This window comes from Strix uralensis, chromosome 3, assembly GCF_047716275.1.
Source record: "Strix uralensis isolate ZFMK-TIS-50842 chromosome 3, bStrUra1, whole genome shotgun sequence".
Classification (NCBI taxonomy): domain Eukaryota; kingdom Metazoa; phylum Chordata; class Aves; order Strigiformes; family Strigidae; genus Strix; species Strix uralensis.
In genome coordinates, this window is record NC_133974.1 from 92,089,612 (window position 1) to 92,108,781 (window position 19,170).

The 19,170-nt window shown below is 40.6% G+C and overlaps 2 protein-coding genes across 6 annotated transcripts in view; both read right to left on the reverse strand.

Moving 5' to 3' along the window:
- The window catches only part of STRN (striatin), a 72,914-nt gene extending 67,320 nt beyond the window's left edge, over positions 1–5,594 (reverse strand). Inside the window, 2 exon segments of the mRNA XM_074863321.1 lie at positions 5,083–5,415; positions 5,418–5,594. Coding sequence (XP_074719422.1) covers positions 5,083–5,415; positions 5,418–5,594 — 510 coding nt within the window.
- A 1,298-nt stretch (positions 5,595–6,892) lies between these two features.
- HEATR5B (HEAT repeat containing 5B) overlaps positions 6,893–19,170 on the reverse strand; it is a 61,227-nt gene continuing 48,949 nt past the window's right edge. For 4 of the 5 annotated variants that reach the window (XM_074863325.1, XM_074863322.1, XM_074863323.1 and 1 more), the window contains 4 exons: positions 16,971–17,195; positions 14,276–14,427; positions 11,076–11,289; positions 6,893–9,670 (listed from right to left, as the gene is read on the reverse strand). In XM_074863325.1, the coding sequence (XP_074719426.1) occupies positions 9,366–9,670; positions 11,076–11,289; positions 14,276–14,427; positions 16,971–17,195 (896 nt within the window). In that variant the 3' untranslated portion in view covers positions 6,893–9,365. Of the gene's footprint in view, positions 9,671–11,075; positions 11,290–13,107; positions 13,172–14,275; positions 14,428–16,970; positions 17,196–19,170 lie in introns of those variants that run through there. The other variant, XM_074863326.1, reaches the window with a different exon arrangement.

A 19,170-nucleotide genomic window follows, 5' to 3' on the forward strand; every position in this document is an offset into this window, starting at 1 on the left:
ATAAAAACCAAGTACAGACTTGCAAAGAACCAGTCTCATCAGTTTGTATTTATATTCTGCTTCTCTTCAAAAGCTACAAATGTCTATAACGCAACTCTGTTGTCACTGAACATTTACTCCCACTAGTCCTCCTAACTTAAATAAAACAAGCCATGACAGCTTATCGATAAGTATATTGGGATTAGTTGGCAAACATTCATATAAGCAAACAAGAAAGAAGAGTACAGAAGCTTCTCTTCGTTGCTTCCCATGAATTCCTCAACTAGAAAGTTTGCTAAAAAAACTTAGCAAAAGAAAGGATATCTGGTAGTCACCAAGACCCATTTAGCATCACCTTTCCCAACTAAACACACCTCAGCGCTGTGACCATGGCTTATTTTATTCCTCCTTTCTTTTGATTTATCTGATGCATTTAAAAAAATAAAGTTGAAAATACTGTCCTTCTGAGGTGGAGAAGAATTTTACATTAATTACTGTTTTCCTTGTAATATCTGCCCTATGAGAAAAAATATTTTACTGAAGACTTCTACAGCCCTTCTGCCAGTTCATCTTTCAAAGAGAATCTCAGAGATTCAACCCACATCATATATTTCAAAATCTTATACAAAACTTCTTCAAACTGTATTTTATCTTCTATTTTATTGGCCAAACCATATCTTTAGGAGTTTTCTATTAACTAAATAACTGATTTAATCAACTCACTGCTCATTACTTTTTCTCTGAACAGTATTTTCAGATTATCCATCTATCAGAATGATTTTTAACTAGAAACTTAATACAGCAAAAGTACTGTTATCTAAAAGCCAACAAACTGTAAATACCAACTATTTCTGAACCAAGTAATGAATGTCCTAGACCACACTATAAATAGCCATAGCCATCTGTCTGATTTGCCCCTTCTCCTCATTACTTTAACTTGTCTATCTCCAGGGGCGTGCTCTTACCACGTAGCATGCCTGGTTTCACCGCCTGCCTCTTGCTTCAGAAAAGCAGCAGCAAGGGGTAAGATCACCATCCATGACCCCCCCCCCAGAGAGCTAACATTACTAAATCTGACTTCCATAACTGACCTCAAGTGTTTATCTATTATTTCCATCACATTCCTTCTATTACAGTTGTTTGTTATCATTTAACCACATTTTATCTCGTTTCATTAACTCCTTCCCCATCATTTGGGTGTTTTGGGGTTTTTTTGGCACTGTCTTACAAGGAATATTTTTAACAAAGTTGTGGAAAGACAAGCACATTGTATCCACCCATTCTCCATAATTTCCTTGCAGATCTTTTCAAAAGAAAGTTTACCCAGGAAAAATAATTTTAATGTAACCCTATCAGGTCCCACTACTCCAAAGCAGTTCTACTACTGTACAGAAACAGTTACCAGTCAGAAGAAATGAAAACTTTAGTAGTGTAGAGGACAAGAGCTAGAAGATTCCTTAGCAGGATACGAGGTGTCTATACATGCAGTTACATACAGCATAGCAGTCTGTTGCAATTTAGAACATTTGTGAAATGCAGAGAAATGCCAAAGTCTGCAAATCAGCATTTTTGCCAGAAAAATGTTTATCAGAAGCAAAACTTTCCACAGCAACATATGCATTGCTTGCAAAGACAAAATTTCTAGTCAAAACAAAAGCCATACACACACACAAAAGCCTTCCAAGCTCATCCAGCCCAGAAGCAGCAGAGCTCAACAGCTTTGTCACTTGCTGGGACAAGGACGTGCATCGGCAGCACTCAGCTCTGCGGGGGTCCCAGCCGCAGGGGCAGAGTCCCCATCGTTTTCTCCCAGGGGTGGCAGATGGCTAATTAAAAGGGAAATAGCATCTGCAACTGAGAATCACCCCCAACCAGTCAGAAGACGTATGGTTAAGGCAAGACACCAATACAGGAGGCTGTTCAAACCCAGATTGCCTCAAGCAAAGATGCGAATTTCAGTGCCCTGCATATGCGTTTGATCAAACTCTTGGCTATTCTGCGATAGACTTGTCCAATACATAATGACAACTCTGAAATGCCTCAGAAACACAGCCCAGAAAAATGCAGAATGAAAAAAAAAAAAAAGAGTTGTTTAAAACTTTTGCAGAACAGGAAACCCTTTCTTGTCAACTCCCCCAAGCAGCTGCTAGAAGAACCTAAGAAAAGGAAAAGTACTTATTTCTGAAAAGATATGAAAATAAATTATAATGCTATAAAACACAGCTTGTGAATACTAAAATAAGGATTAATAATGCTAACATTTATTCTAGTTAATTACTTCACAGGGCATCATGAAAGTTTATTCTTAGGATAATTTTTCAATCTGCAGATGTCGAAGTACCATAAACAGAAAGCAAGCATTAAAAGTGAAATATGTAATTAGCAGATAAGCATCTAGGGTAACCCTGTATGAATCTGTTTTCATTCTCATTTGAAATAAACAACTTATTAATGATACTTGCATAGATATAAATATTTAAGTCTTCTTTCATCCTGAATGAGGAAGATGATATAATACAGGCAACAATAATTTCAAAAGGTTCAAGAAAAATAATTAGAAAATCAGAATAAACATGAATATTTCCCAGGGAAAGCAAAATATAGACACTCGATGGGAAGAAAAACCTTGGAAAGGCAGTACTAGACCAGTAACCAAGAACAGAGAGTAAACTGCCCAGCCTGCCAACTCACATATGTTATAAAGTTGGGTGTGTGTCACCCAAACAAACATCACATAACCCAACAGAAAGGTACTCTACCTGAATATCACATTTAGTTCCACACAATTAATTACAAGGAAAAGAAAAAGAGAAAATAAAAATAAGCCCTGAGGGAAAGAAAAGGAAGATAGGAAGTCACAGTGGGACTGACTTACAAGGTGTTTTCTGGAGAGAGGGTATAGCTTAACTAACCAACAGCTACAAAGCAGAAGCCAAGCACTGTAATATTGGAGATAAAAAAAAGTCTACCTCTAAGAAACAAGATGAATTGTAGAAAAAAATTATGAAATACTAAGAAGACCATACAAAATAGATCTTCTGACACACAGCCTCTCAAGAGAGCAGATAATCTAACATTTACATTGCATAGAAGACTAGCAAAGTACAATCAGGAGCACTGCATCTTTATCTCAAGAAAGAGAAAATGCCCAACCACAAACTTCCATTATTCTGTTAAGCATTTCCAAATATACAAGCCAACAAAAGGCTTCAGAAGGAGCACAGAACAGGTTTTTAAGTAACGCTGCTCATCGTTCAGCTGTACACGTACAATTTCTAAAAGCATCCTGTAGTTGCTGAACCCCCTAACACAAACCTCTCACACGGATCAAAGAACGTTCAACTGCAAATGGTCACAGCAGACATAATGCCTGATGTCTATAGACACAGCCAAGAATTTTGCACCTTTCTGAACATGACTCTGCAGCAGATAAATGCTGTTACAGCTCGTGGCAACACCAGGCACAGCTAATAACTTTATTGAGACATTTTGGCAAGAGCCAAAGGTGTTCAAGAAAACAACTTGTAATCGGGTTATATTCCCAGTTCTGTCACTGCTAATACATGACTTCGCTAAATAGTTTAAATACTCTACTTCTTTCCTCCTGTCTCACCCGTAACACTTACCAAGCTTTTGAGGGATATATGGGGGAGGAGGAATGCCATGCTAGCCTCTGCTGAAGGGCACTATAAATATGCAAAGTGTTATTACTATTAATGCACTGGCAGAATTTCTTAGGTCCTGGAAAACATATTTTTTTTTTCCTCCAAAGCAGTTTTTCAGATCTGTATCATCTGTGAAAAAATGTCAAGATATTTATGACACTCCACTGGATATATGACACGTGATGTTCTTACACATAACTAATCTAGTTACTTCCTACATAGTATTTACTAGATGTAGTGAATAGAAACATGATTCAATTACTAATGAATTTTTCATTGAATCATTGAAGTCAAAATAAAAATTACTCTCTTGTCCTCATGACCACTTCCTTTAAATTCCCACAAGGGAACCCTCAGCGAAGAATGTCACATCTGCCACTCTTCTCAGAGCAGTTCTTTGATGTCACCATAGAAAGCACAATGAAAAAGATGACTTCCCTACTAATTTAAAAAATAAAAATAAAAAAAACAGAGGAGTGGTTCGCATTGCTAAACAGGCTCAAGAGTCTTCACAAAGATGGTACTTTCAAGAAATGACATAGGAAGAAAAGAGATGGGCAGGAAGCAAGAGACAAAGAAAGGAGACCTAAAAAGGAAGCCAAGTAGATACTTTTCAATCTCAAACATGGTCAACTGAGAACCAAACAGTGGGCTGCTGGTAATGTGGACAGCGTTAAGGTTTACAACAGATATTTTCTTGCAAACAAAGCCAAAGAGGAACAACAAGGAAGGTTGCATTATCGACTGTTACTAGAGTTAAGGTAACATGCCCATCAGTGAAGTATCTGACAGTAATGGCTGTAGGCCAGCAGTTCACAAGTTCTTTAACCACAAGATCCCTATCAGCCCTTTAATGTATTAATGAGTGTATCAACCCCACCGCTTTTCAACTGAAAACACTACATAACGCGTCCCCTAACACCAAAGGAGCTGCAGCCGGTCCCGCAGGCCTGGCCAGGGGGCCAAGGGACCGCAGGGGCTGCAAGCCAGCACCGAGGGCTGGGGGGAGCCACCGGCCGCGGAGGGGCAGCGGCACAAGCGAAGCGCGCAGGTCGCCGGGGGCAATTTTTAACAGTGGGTTATGAAACTGGTGACAAGTTTAGGCGGCCAGCCCCGGAGGAGCACCCGGAAAACTCCGGAGAGGCGGCGAGAGCCGCGCGGCGGGCGGGGGCCGCTCCCCTCAGGGCCGGCCGCCATGTCACGCCCCTCCGCCCGGCGGCGGGGGGCGGCCGCCCTCGGAGGGGGAGGGAAATGGCCCGCAGCAAAGCCGGGCGGCCGCTCCCTCACGGGGGAAGGGACAACAGGGAAGCAGGGACAGCGGCTAGGACGGCTGCTGCCCTCCGGCTGCGCAGGGTCGGGGTCCCGGCCCTGCGCAGCCGGAGGGGAGCGGCCGCCGGAGCCGGGGCGGGGGGGGGGGGAAGGAGGTCGCGGGTGTTACCTGCAGCTCCGCCCGCTCCGCCTCCCACTCGGCGCGCTCCGCCTCGAAGCGGCCCCACTCGTGCTGCAGGAAATGCAGGATGCCCGGCACGCTGTACTGAGCCCGGGACGCCGACACCGGTGCGGCGGCTCCAGAGGCTGAGACTCCCCCGGCACCGCCTCCTCCTGCTGCCGCCGCGGCGGCCGCTGCTGCCGCCGCCTCGCCCGGCTCCAGCCCCGGCCCGCCCGCCGGTGGCGGCAGAAGCAGGGCGTTATTGTTGTTGTTGTTGCTGAAGAAAACGCCGGGCCCTGCTTGCTCGTCCATGGCCGGGCCGGGTCTGCCGCGCTCCCCGCCGCCGCCGCCGCCCCCTCCTCCCTGAGCCGCCGCCCGCACCCAGCCGCGTCCCGGCAGCAGCAACAACCTGGGCGCGTCCCGCCCGCCGTCACCGCCTGACAGCCGCCCCCGCCGGCTGCTACGGCGGCCCGGCGGGGACAATTCCGAAGAGCGATTCGCTCCGGCCCCTCTCGCGGCATTCTGGGAAATGTAGTTCCGCCGGGTGGCGGGGCGCCCCGCGGAGGGAGGAGCTCCCCAAGGCGCTGCCCTTATTTCGAGGAATGGCGTTACAGCGAGCGAACCTCATACCCCTGACGTGCCATCCCGGGGGAGAGACCGGCACGCCGTGGCAGGGGGGCAGCTGGCAACGCGGCCCCGGGCGCGTTCGGCGGGGCTGGGCTGGGCTGGGCAGGGGTGAGGGAGACAGCAGGGAGCCGCCCCAGCGCCCGCCCCGCAACGCCGCGGCAGGAGGGGTAGGGCAGCCCCGAGCAGCGGCGGGAGCGCGGCTTAATCGTAATCTCCACCTCAGAGCGGGATTTAAAGGGTTTGGGCACAGTCGCAGCCCACCCTGGGGACATAAAAAGAGCGGGTGTTCTGCAACAGTTCCACAAACTTGGGCCAAGCCCTGTCCTGTCACCCCCGGCTTTCCTGTTTCGGCCCTGTTGTGAGCAGCTCGGCCTCCAGCTCAGGGCTACAGGACTTTCTTGAAAAAAATCTTTAGAAATGCTGAAATGGAGAGCAAAACAAGACTTTTCAGGAATCACCATACTGCCTCTTCTGCCAGGAAAGTGAAAACAAGGTATTCTATGACTGGCGGCAAAGCCTTGGGCTGAGGGCACAAACTGGCAGGAGCACTGCTCTCTCCTACCCCTCCCAAAGACACAAAAAGATGGGAGTTAGGCTGGCTTTCCATGCTACCTACATACTAACACCAGAGCCTTGCTGAAGTCAGACAAACACACCAACCACTACCAGCAGGCTTTGCAGCAGGGCCAGGTGCTAGCAGCGGGTGGAAGACGGCACATGGCCACCAAGGCTGCTGCGGGTGCTGAGAAGGGGCCTCGCCGCCCCTCGCCCTGCCCTGGGCACCCCAGGAGCACCCCGCCGCTTACTCAAGCAGTGCTTCCTGTTGCCTTCTGGCTGTTCTGAAATGGTACGGGCCTGCTTTGTAACCCTGCCCTCAGATACTAGAGCCGGGGCTGGTGGACGACTTCTTCGCACTTTTAAATAGGGAAAAAGAACTAAGGAAGCTTATGGAGAGGGTCTGGGAGCAGAGGGGAACGGGAACGAAACCACAGAAGAGGGAGCACGCTCTGGGGGACCGTGGCAGGGAACCAGGGTAGAACAACACAGCTCACCCAGAAAGGAAGGAAACGGCAGAGAAAGAGGAAAGACGTGAAGGGGAAACAGAGCAAACTAACTTCATGAAAAAGCACATTAAAAAGGGTCATTTTACAAAGAAAAAGATGAGGGTGACAAAGAACAATAAGCACAAGCATTTCACATTATTTTGGGTTTTTTTTAATCAAATGAAATCTGATGCCAAAATATTATGTAAAACCACATGGTTCTACCTTTAAGAGCAGGAGCAAGCAAAGAAGCAAACTAAGACTAAACTGAGGAAGGATGTATCCAAATTAAAGTTGTGCATATTGTATACAGTCACACAGTATACAAAGAAAAACCTCTCCCTTCTCTATCCCTCTACATTTATCTAGTGCCATTTTCCCTTCCACTAACACTTTATTTTTTCTACCAACTTCTTAGTTATCCTTGATTGCTACACTTCCCCCTCCTCCCCTTTTCTAAGTTTTCAAACATCTTGTAAACTAGAGTCTAACCAAAATATAATATAAAAGTGCTGAGATAAAAATTAAGGTAAATAAAACCTGACTATAGACAAAAAGTTTCCAACAAACATCAAAGTCATTGCCAGATTACCCGGGACAAGGGGGAGAGGGAATCTAAAACAAGTTATAAAGTTATTTTCTTAGTTTTACTTGCAAAATTTTTGTGTTCAATTTCATGCTGAAAGAGTTTCCTTAATACTTTCTCTCCAATGTTAAACAGGTTCAGAACTTCTAAACATAAAGCTTTGTAATGCTGGAAACACTTATTAGAAAGTGATATATTTTAATCAGTTTAATTCCCACTACACATACAAAGATGAAAAACGTAGTGAAATTAGTTTCCCTGTCATGTATGGCATATTGGTTTTACTTCTGCATGTCTCTCTACTCTGTATATGACAATGGAACAAAACTTGGAAATTAACACCTTTATGAAAAAAAATTTGAAAAATTATTAAGAGTATGCACAATCTGTTGTGTCCTTACTTTAGTACTAAAATAGTCACTGTGGAAAAAAAAAGCTTTTCTGATTCTATGTTAAATATTTTGCACACACCAAATACAATAGGGCAAAAGAGCATTGTCTTATCCTCCATTTTGCATAGGTACTCAAAGGGTTATACAAGATTGTACTGGAAAAGAGAGACTAGAGGCAAGTGACTATGCAAAAATAACAATCTACAACTATTTCAACCGTTAATCATTAATTGTATTTACTATTAAGTTTGGGTTAAAGTAGAAGCTTCTGAAATACGCAGTTTTTATGCAGTATCCAGAAAAAAAAAAAAAATCAGAGATGAAACTCAACAGGTCTAGCTGAGGCTTCTAGTTATATGGCTTCTCTCTATAAAGCTAAATATATAGAAAGATCCCTATAGAAGCCCATAAATTCAACAGCAGTGTCAAAAAAATCTGTGTTAGTCAGTCTTGTATACACAAGAAAATACATGGTTCTGCACTTCTGCCAATAGGAAGGGTGAGGTCTGGCAGCAGACATTGGGAGTCACTGACTCTGCGCTGGAAGGTCAGCACAGCACTTGAGCTCCAGGCTCCAAAACCTGCAGATCAGACTCACTCAGATGCAAGGGGAGCCACATGATTTTCAAGTAAGTAAAGCTTGGTAGGAGAAGGAAAAACTGGAGGAGCCTGGCTCTCACTTGTGTTCTGCTCCCTTAGTACGGGGGCAAAGCACTCAAGTAATTTGGCTCTGCAAACTTTGTCAAGGACTACAGATAAGATATATCCACTAAGACTTAAATCTTGCAGGATGGTTAAGTACCTAGGAATCTGGACAAAAAGCAGAGCACTGAATCATCATATTCAACCAGTGTCTGGCAGAATAGGAAAACTGCTAACACAGAGCACGTTACAAGGGCCAAAATCTACACCTACAAAAATGCAGACAGCAGGCAGTTCTCTTTATCAACTCAATTTCCAATGCATTCTTTAAAATTTATCTTAGAAGAGATGGGGATTAAATTCTTTGAATCCTTTATTAATTTTCAAGCATGGGAACGGATCTGAAAGAAACATACACAACATAAATAAGGACAACTTGTTAAGACAGCATGCTTGATTATTCACCTTGAGAAAGGCTGAAAATCTTCCTTTTTTTTTTTTCATGCAAGCTGAGATGATCTACAAGGTCTGACAATCCCCTTCCCTATTTTGTTTTTAAAAGGAAAAAGTGCATACTTCTACACTTGAAATTCCCCATGGTACATGGTTAAGTACTGCATAACAGTTTCCCCTCTTCCCTCCATCCCCACTGTGTTAGTGTGTTGGCACAATGGATAACAATCACCAGATTTTAAAAACCACTCAAAGGTTTGGGGTAGCTTTTAAAAATAAATAAAACTATTTAGTCAGATAGAGAATAGGTTTTTTTGATGGATAATTTATAACACAAATTCATAAATATGATCACATTCAATTTCCTAAAAATCTATACAAGTAACATCACTTCCCTTGTAATGCATGGATTTCAAGTAATTACACAAAGCTCTATTAGACAGTCTTTCACGTACAAATTACACAAAGTTACACACATATATGCAGTAACACATTGGGGATAATGTAATGTTTCTGACTACTTAATGGTCCAAAAATAATAAAAGTAATTCAAAAAAAGCTGGTTTTCAGTTTAATTGTTGGGGTGGAATGTACTGTGGGTGGTGGTTGCCTAGCAGCTGCTTTTGCTTTGCTGGCCTGACTTGCTCGGACTGCAGTTTCTAGACGTGTTTTTAATTCAGGAGCAGCTCCCACTACTGTCTTGAAAGCATGTGGGTAAAGTGGACCAATGTGCATTAGGTTCTGAAGTGCAAATTCGTGAAGATCCTTAGATGCTGTAGATGCAGAAGCAAAGGCATTTTCATTCAGTAAATAGGAGATCAGAGTGGGAACAAGAAGGGCAAGCAACTGGACTCCTAAAAGTGAATGAAAAAAAAAAAATGTAATAACCATATCAGAGAATAAAACAAAAGAAAAATTAATTTTATCAGCTACCAGACCTATAAGGGTAATTTTGTTTTCAGAACTGACAATAAAGACTGTAATTAAAACACGATCAAATAAAAACCAACTTAAATGTAGATGTTTTCCTGTCCTTTGGTCACTCAAATCTTTCTTACCAGGATTGTGTTTCAGACTTCTATTCATCACAGTTATTTTGTTCCTGACATGTTTTTAAAGATGCCTTTGCAGAATCTGATAGCAGATCATTGATAAGAGATCGTAAGATGTAGAGTACCTATCGTATTAAAGGATTTCAAAACACTTTTCAGGCAGACAGAAACATTATTCAATTGAATATGAGTATCAGCCCCCCCAGTGAGCATAATGGAACCGCTATTAATATGAAAGTGTTCACAAAAAAGTCAGGGACAGTTATCTGCTATATTACTCCATTCTGGAAGACTCCAATCCAAAACCTAGCACCACAGCTATACTTGGGCTAGCACAACCTAATGAGGCCAAAGCCCAAAATGGCCCAGGGATTTCCCCCTAAGGGTTCTGACTAAATTCATGCTCATGGGGTATTGTCTCCAGCCAGCATTAGCAAAAATCAGATGTTTTGTTACCTCATTTGCTTCAGTTACTCTCCCCTTTTACTCACATTTCAAACAACTGTGGCCAGAAGCAGAATGGCAGTCAAGAAAACACGCATTTAGTGTTTTATCATCAATGAAGAGGAATACTAACAGGGAGTATGTTGGGAGAGTACACGACACATGACCCAAGCCCACACAAAACCAACAGTAATATTTTTACAAGGAACTTTATCAGCATTTAAAGCTAAAGGTCTGCAGAGCAAGTCTTTAGAAAACACATTGCTTCAGTTTGAGAGTAACTGAACTTAATACTATATTGTGACTGCTGAAGCAAACAGGAGGCTCCATCTACAATCAAGATATTCTGATCAGTACAATTCAGTATCTTGGGCTTTTCAGATAAATTTTGTTGAGCTGGTAGAAGCAACCTGATAAAAGTGATGAGTCTGCTAAAATAAACAGAAGTTAACAATGGAAAAAAGTAAATTTAAACAGTGTGAACTACTCATTTCCAAACAGAAGAAAACATCACTCCCTACTGCAGTTCATGTTTCGAATGTTTTTTTCTGCAAACACCAGAAATGCAAAGGCTACAGCGTATCATACTGTATGTGCTATACAAGTCCATGTATGCAAAAGTTCTAGTACTGGAATTACAAAAGTATGTTGCACAGACATGGTCTATTTGTGACTATGCCATCAAGTTTCTAACCGCAAGATTTCTGATGTTCAATATTCTATTTTAGCATTACACATTTCTCTAGAAAAGCTAAATACTTACTATTCTGCTCCTCACCAAGGGCAACCAACGTTTCAAGGACTTTAATTCCTTCTTTGACTGCTAACAGCTCCAGGTTGTTGTTCGGGCGGGTCCTTTCCACAGCTTTCAACTTCTCAACCATGATAGGGGCCAATGAATGAATATACGGAGTTGACAGGGCTCGATTTGTGTGTTGGAACACTGAAAGCAGAAGCTGGTAACACTTGGCTTGAACCTAATCAAATCAAGATAAATACATTGTCCTGAAAATTATTTGTTAACTCAGGGAATTCTAATAAACTCTGTTATCTATGTATGTGAGATACATGTGATACCCAAAAAAAGGCAACTAAAGGGGAAGAAAACATAATGAATAAGAGGACAGCAGCAATACAGCCCATCTACTAAAATAATATTAGCCCAGTTTTCAATAAAAGGAAGGCCAGTTAGAAAGAACATGCAGGTACTAAATGGTACAATATGAACTCAGAGAAAATAAAGAAATAGTTAATGCCATACAAGTCAGCCACACAGGTCCACAGAGAACTACATCTTTAAGTCTCAGAACTACCAGCACCAATAGTAGATTATCTGCAAAATCATGAAATACTATTCCAATCTTAAAAGGGTAAAACAGCCCATAAAAATGACTCAGACCAAAGTGATCTTATTGCTCTAACATGAATCAAGGCTGTAGCCAAAAGTGGCAGGCCTGTTCATCCTTCCTTCTCGTTCTCCATCTTGTGCTTGTAATAGCATAGGAGTATACGTGTAGGCATACAGTGAGCTGGATCACAGAACCCTCTCCTTGTCTTCCTTCCATTTTCTTTTTCCCTCCTCCCTCTTTTCTCTGGAAAGCAGGGATTATTAAAGTCAATATTTGGGAAAATGACTGACTGATGATCTCATTTAGAACAACTTATGAATGCATTTTATTTGGGTGTACAAAGATCTTCCTCTAAAATCCCACACAAATAACGCACAACTTTTGAAAAGTTAAAGGCCCCACAACAAATATGAGGATAAAACATTGCACATGCTTTCAAACTGCACTCAAGTCCAAACAGGATGAGTTACTGAGCACATGCTGAACAGAAACATTCCAGAGCAAGTATTATTTAACACAATGATCTGTGAGGAGATCCAGGAATGACTGAAAACATAAATGTATAGATTAAAATACTGAATAAAAATGACAGATAATAAAGACTGATAGTAAGCAAATACAAGTTATGCAGCTCAGGTCACTGTTAATTCACTAGTACATGGTTGCACGTTTTCTATACAATTCAATTTTTAAGGCCTGAAGTAATAATCCTACTTCTAATACCATTTGTACGCTTTCTAACAGAGCTCCACAGAAGAACGTTTTCTCCTAATGCCTTACTCAGCATCATCTTTGACTTGTTTCAACAAACTATTCCTCTCTCTCTCCATACCACTCCAAATAATTCCCTTCCCTTTCTGTCTACATTCTTTAAACGTTCCTCCTTATTAGCTGTTAAGATTATTAGCCTTCAAAATAAGGAATAAAAGTATCTTTTCTTACATGCATGCATAATTCAAATAAGAGTTTTAAAACTGCATCTGACAGCAGAATTTCATCCAAGCTTCTTTTATTCCATCTATATAATATAAAACTTTTGACTATTATGCACTCACAGAAGTCTACAAAAGTCCTGTGACTTTTTTGGCTGCTTCAAAGTGTGCAAGGCACACTCTCATGTAAAACTTACACATTAGCATTGAGAGACAAGGGTGTCTCAACTGAGTTCACTTGTTGGGGCAAAATGAAATTGAGCTCACCAGCCTTCTGGTTATTACTATACATGTTATCTAACCTTTCTGACTTCTGGAGGTGTTGATAGTTTCAGAAATACTCCTGTATATCCTATGAGGCAGTGGTATTTCTTTAGGAGTTTTTTCCATACTTGATTCAATGCTTTTAGTACAATCAGTATAATGCTTTTATTACAAACAGGTGTCTAGTTACTGACCCCAACAATGAGTGTTTTATATTTAAAAAATAGAATGAACACACAATAAGTATTACAGAGTATACGTTCTGCACATCAGCAAGGAGAGTGGACACAATCCGTCTGCTGTCAAAGCGTTCTCTGTGAATTACAAAAATAGTGGTAAGTTCCAGCTCCCTGACAGCTTTCCAGCAGGGTGGTGGGCAAAGATGTACTTCTCTCACTGTTCATGTGTTTATACAGAGCTGAGAGAGAGTATGACAAAAGAGCTTCTGCTTAATACAACTGCCATTTCCATTCACACACTAAAATTTTAAGTAGCTTTCCACCTGGAGTCAGGCTTCAGAACCAACTGAATTTTATGTCCATGCTCAAAAACACCAGCCCTGCTGCAGAGAATTATTAATCTAAACAGGATTTTAAATGCCTCAATGTGATCCTAGACACATCAGCATTTTTTGCATGTTTTTCTTCTCAGTAATCTCTGCAGTGCTCACTTGTGGAAACACTATAGATTTTTCTCTTTAGCTCCCACCTGCAGATTTGTATGCCCACTCAAACAAACTGATGTATGCATGGCTGGAACAGTTAAGCTTAACTATACAGTGCATTAGCTTGCTTGAACAAAGTCAGTCTACAACTTTTTAGCTTCCCTCTTTAGTGAGAAAATAATTTAGAAGATAATTTATAAAGACAAACCAAAGGGGAAAAAGTGAAATCAGGAGACAGATGATTCACAATCTGTAGATGTTCTGATGGTGACCATAAGATTACATTTTTGCACTCAAACTGGGTTTTGTATGAACATGTAGAATAAGCACAGGTTTTGCACAAACAAATATAAAATTCATCAGAAACGTGGGCTGCGATTTTATCTACAGAAAAAGAGGTTTAGTTTGTATTATAAAAGATCAGCATTAATGTAGAAAATGTCCCCACTCTCTGGTAACCAAACTTTTCATTTGCTGAAATTTCACATATCAAAGGTTTTTTTCCTTTTAAAAAGCTGCAAGTCAAAAACCTGGCACAAGGCCATGAACACACATTATCTAGAAGCACTTAGTTTGGGTTGTTTTGCTCACTAAAGAGTTTCTATAATGCACTATTGAAAATTCTAGTTATTTTGACAAGCAGTACCTGTCTCTCAAGTAAAGGCATCACAAAGCATTCAGGAAATACAGTAAATATAACACAATTAGTTTTTCTTAGCTATGTATCATTCACATTTCTGTAACACAATCTTACCCAAGGATCGCAGGAATTTAATGCACTTTTAAATCTGTTCATACATCCATTTTGTAAAGACTGCACTCCAATTATTTCAGTGCTTGCTGACCAAAGGAAGAGAGCAATAGCTGTAAGTATGCTTACTTCATCAAGAACAGGCTTAGTGGCTTCTGAAAAACAAAAAAAACAAACACGGTTTGCTTACTCCAAAAGGGGTTTAGAATTTATTTAGTAAAAGCCAGTGCACACAGATAAACTTACAAAGAGGAAATAAATGTACTTGAAATTATTTGCAACTGCATACAAACATGCATCTACTTATTACAGAATCACTTTACCATTCATGACTATGACTGACAAAAAGCTGTGCAAGTCTATTCTAATAGTTGTTTTAACAAAGTCAGTCAAACTTTCTGAAACTTAAATATCAAGGAAAAAACATTACCCACACTTTTTCTGATCAAGTAATTTTTTTTTTTCAGTGTGTAAACAAGAGAGGAAAAATGTATTTTTTAGATTCTTTCCCCATTAAAAATATACCTCACTTTTTCTTTTAATTTATTCTCTTCAGCTAATACAGCAGAGTGAGAAAACGATATGCAGCACAGCAACAACTTTTACTAACATGACGTTTCACATCACAGACTAGCTGATCTGACAGCTACCAGTCACCAATAAGAACAGTTGTACTTTAACCTCTCCTGCTTTTCAAATAGTCTGGTTTTGCCATTCTCATCCTTTTTTCCATGCACAAGCTCTGTCTTCACAGATCCCATTCATGAATTTACATCAACAGGAAAAAAAATATTTACATATAATTATTACTATATATGTAAAAAGTACTGTTCTGCTGGTTTTGTTGGCCAGATTGGTCCTGCTCTCCCTTGAGAGGCAGAAAGAAACAGCAGATACATAGTCAGCAAAAAGAAAAACAACATGACTGCCCTTTACACATCAGCTAGTCACTCAATTGGCTTAGCCAGGATGTGAAACCTCACCTCAAAAAACTACTCCAAGCATTTTAAGTGACAATTAAAAAAAAAAAAATTACATTTTAAATTTGTTTAAATTTTATTGAATTACGAGGCTTGAAATTGTACTTAGTAGACCTTGCTTTGATTCTTGTGTGTGTGATGCGTCCCACTCCACAGAAGACTGGAAAGGAAAAGGTAAACATACACTCTTGCAAGGAACCAAGAAAGATTTCTGAAGTCTGCAAAAAAGCCTAAAGCCAGTAACGTTTCTGGAAAGAGGGACTGGGAAATCTTTACAGTAACAAAAGGCTGGAAGACAAGAGCTGATGTGACAAATCAAACTAGAAGTTTGACTTGGTTAACAAATCTACTGATTCTTCTCCTTCAGAAATTTTCAGGATCATTTGCAATTACCTACTCGCTCCTTATCTCTCACATGAGTAACTCCATTCAGGCCTCTCTTCAGTCTCTGTAAATGGCTCCTTGGGGATGTAATGGGATGTTTTTTGGCTGAACTACCATTATGCAAATGGCAAATCTTTGTGTCTCTCTTTTGCTAACTACGCAGCTGAGACTATACATCTTTTTTGGTTTTTGAAGGGCAAGGCAAAGTATGAATGTGAACCAAGAGAAGTAGTCTGCAGTTCTCTAAAGAGACACAGCAGACATCCTGCTGGTGGGTAACAGATTTTTTTTTGGCAGGGGTAGGATTTTTTTCTCACTACTGAAAGCTTGTAACAATACTGTGAATATCCTGCTCCAGTATGAACCTTGCCACAGTTATCCCTTACTGTCTTCACACTCACTCTCCTTAACACTCACTGTCATTAAGACTATGAATCGTGTCAGCAAACACTTAAAAGATACACTGATTGCCATTTTTCTTGAGGTTTAATTCATCGAGGTGTCAAGTCAATGTATAATACTGAACAATTACAGTTTAGGTATAGAAATCAGTTCCCCTGCAAACCCCGTTTTGGCAAGTAAAATCTCCTTTTCTTTAAGCTAGCACCTATTCTGTGGAAAGAAGAAAGGAGGGGTGGAAATGATAGTTTGCTCAGGCCTTGCCAACATGTCTAGAGTTGCCAGTAGTCACAGAAATTGAGGCATAGTCCAGGAAGTGAAGTGAATTCAGCTTGGAAGTCATTTAGATTTCACTTCGAAGACATTCAGCAGATGTCAAGAAGACCGATTGATATCAGAAGGTAGATTTCCATGTTCCAGAAACAAGTCATTATTTGAAACTATGAATACTGGTAAGGTCAGCCTGAGGAAAATCTAAAGCATGAAATAATCACATCATAATGGGATTCAAAATGGAAGAGGAAAGTCTGAACTAGTACAGAAAAATACCCTACAGAAAGGACCTGAGAGAAGGGGGGCTGCAAGGTGAGTTGCAAAAGGCAAAATTTCTAACAGGAGGTTATGATCAATAGTGTCAAAGAAAACAGACCAACAAGAACAAATCTGGGATGGGAACTCCGGAGATGTAACTATATTTTCTTAAAGCCAATGCTGTGCTTGTCTTCAACACAACCTATTAAGTAACCGATTAGTTATGGTCCATGCACTCAGGTCTTTTTCTCATTTCAATTTTACAAGCAATTCATCACCACTTCTAATCCCCAACCCTCAGACATGAAGCCTATTAAATTATAGACAGATACAATACTTGCCTTTTCATTACACCAAAAGTCAGTTCTCTAATTTTAACTCTCCTGCACTGGGAAACCACTTACCAGGTTGAGAGTATTCCAAGATAGATGCCAGAGTGCTGCGGATAAGACCGGTCCATTGTTTCTGAGTTTCATCAGTCTTGACTGTTGGAAGAGTAACAATAGTTTTTATCCCTTGAAGGGCTGCACTGACAGGAGGTGGGACCTGATTATCTGCTGATTTTACTGCTGTTTCTTTCAATACTCTTGTAATCAGAAATAGGATAGTGGGTAAGATTGTCATACATCCTAAAAAAAAAAAAAAAAAAAAAAGACAAAATAGAATTTCTGAAGTTCATTCCAACGTGTTTGGTAGATAACCTCTTTAACTTTCCCAATATGGATATATATATGGCTAGGAGACAAAGGAGTCACCAAGATAAACTGCAATTCAGGTAACAAGTAATACATGCCATTCAATATTTTTATCACCAAATTCATTCATCAATACTACTGAAGCGCATCATAACACAAGTCACACAAGCTAACACTTAAAATGTTGCTGTCAATTCAGGAATGATGATTCAGCTATTAAAGTTTTGCCCTACATAGCATGTGATACATGGTACATATCATATTGAACACATCCAGATTGTTAAATGTCTTAAAGCAGGATCTGCAAATCGCTAGGGTCCTATAAAGTAAACAACAACAACAGGTCTGGAAACAGATATCCAAAGTAAGTTATGGCACTTTCCAAGGAAGCTGGTGTGTGGTACAAGCCCCAGAAGCAAAGTAAGGAAGTTATCTGGGTGTTTCATATCCTGGGCAAAAGCTGTAGCCATCTGGCTGTTGGACAAAGGAGACAAAACGATCCTCCTCCTACTGCATTGCTTTTCTGCAGAAATCAACACCTATGTTTGGTGCAGCCAGTCCTGCAGATGCAAGTTAGGCATACTCAAGAATACTGGTCAGGTAACACATAACCTAGCTTTAGACACATGGGAACTTACTTAGAAGGAGTTTCAATAACACATGCAGACTTTAAGCCCCTGTAGTACTGAAAGAAGGGTGCTATTGGGTTTAGGCATGTAATACCAATCTACAGCTCATTTCAGATGATCAAGTCTCTTTCCATATTTTTTCTATGCCTCATATTCCCTCATTTGTGGAAACACAAATCCCACCATTTTCCTATTTCTGGAAATGCTGTGAGGATAAATATGCTGAGTAGAATGATTATAACAGGAAGGGACTGCTGGAGGTCATCTAGTCCAATCCCCTTTTTCAAAGCAGCAGTTCCTCTAGATCAGATTGCCCAGTATCTTGTCCAATGAGACTGCAAGATGCTCATGTTTTAAAAGAAAGAGGAAGAAATATAAAAACCCCACTCAATCACAGAAAGTGATGAATTCTCTTTGTTTGCAGTTTCCCTCACATCCAAAGGCACAATTAACACATATGTTTGTGCATGTACTGTCCCCCCCTCCCTACAGTCATCAGTGGCTACATCTTCTGGATGAATAAAAAAATCTACTCTAGCAGTCTCTGTAGACTAACAATAGTACCAAGCTACTTTCACTGGCCACTTGCCAAATGCTGGGAGTCATGCCTTCACTCCAGTCAACATGAAAGTAGTATGTCACTCTTTTTGCCCACCCTCCCCCACTCCCTCCCCCAAAAAAGGGAGAAAGGAAAAAGAACCAGGAATCAAATATAAACAGTGCAGGACTCCAGATCAGCTCAAAATCTACTATTTTTTAAGAATTGTAACACACACATTGTCTGTTTGAAGACAGCCCATGTTGTGTTCTGAGCATGACTTTGTCCAAATATGTTATTTACCATGCATTTCAGGGACCAAACTGCAAGTCATTAAAGGACCAACCTCTAAAACGTCTTATCTACATCAGTGTGTGAAAATTCCTAGAGATTGACAAGACAAGTCTTAAGCAATTTTTTCTCTGAAAAGCAAAGCTCAAAGCGCTTAGCTTCCCATGCAATTATGTCCTTTACCCCTGAACTCCACTCAGTGCCATTACCCTAGTTTACAGATATCCTTTGTGACAGTCTCCCTGGGCAGAAGAAAGCTCCATTTAGTTTAGAGTCACATTTGGGATGACTGACAGCCAACGGCTGCAAAATCAAGTGTACCACAGCTGAAATGTACTGGTTTTTTTCCTCAGTAGGATTCTCTTTTCATACAGCTGCTGCTTTTCATGAACTTCTCAGGAATTTAATTATCTCCAAGATGTCTATGTTCTTTTATAAAATAATTAAAATT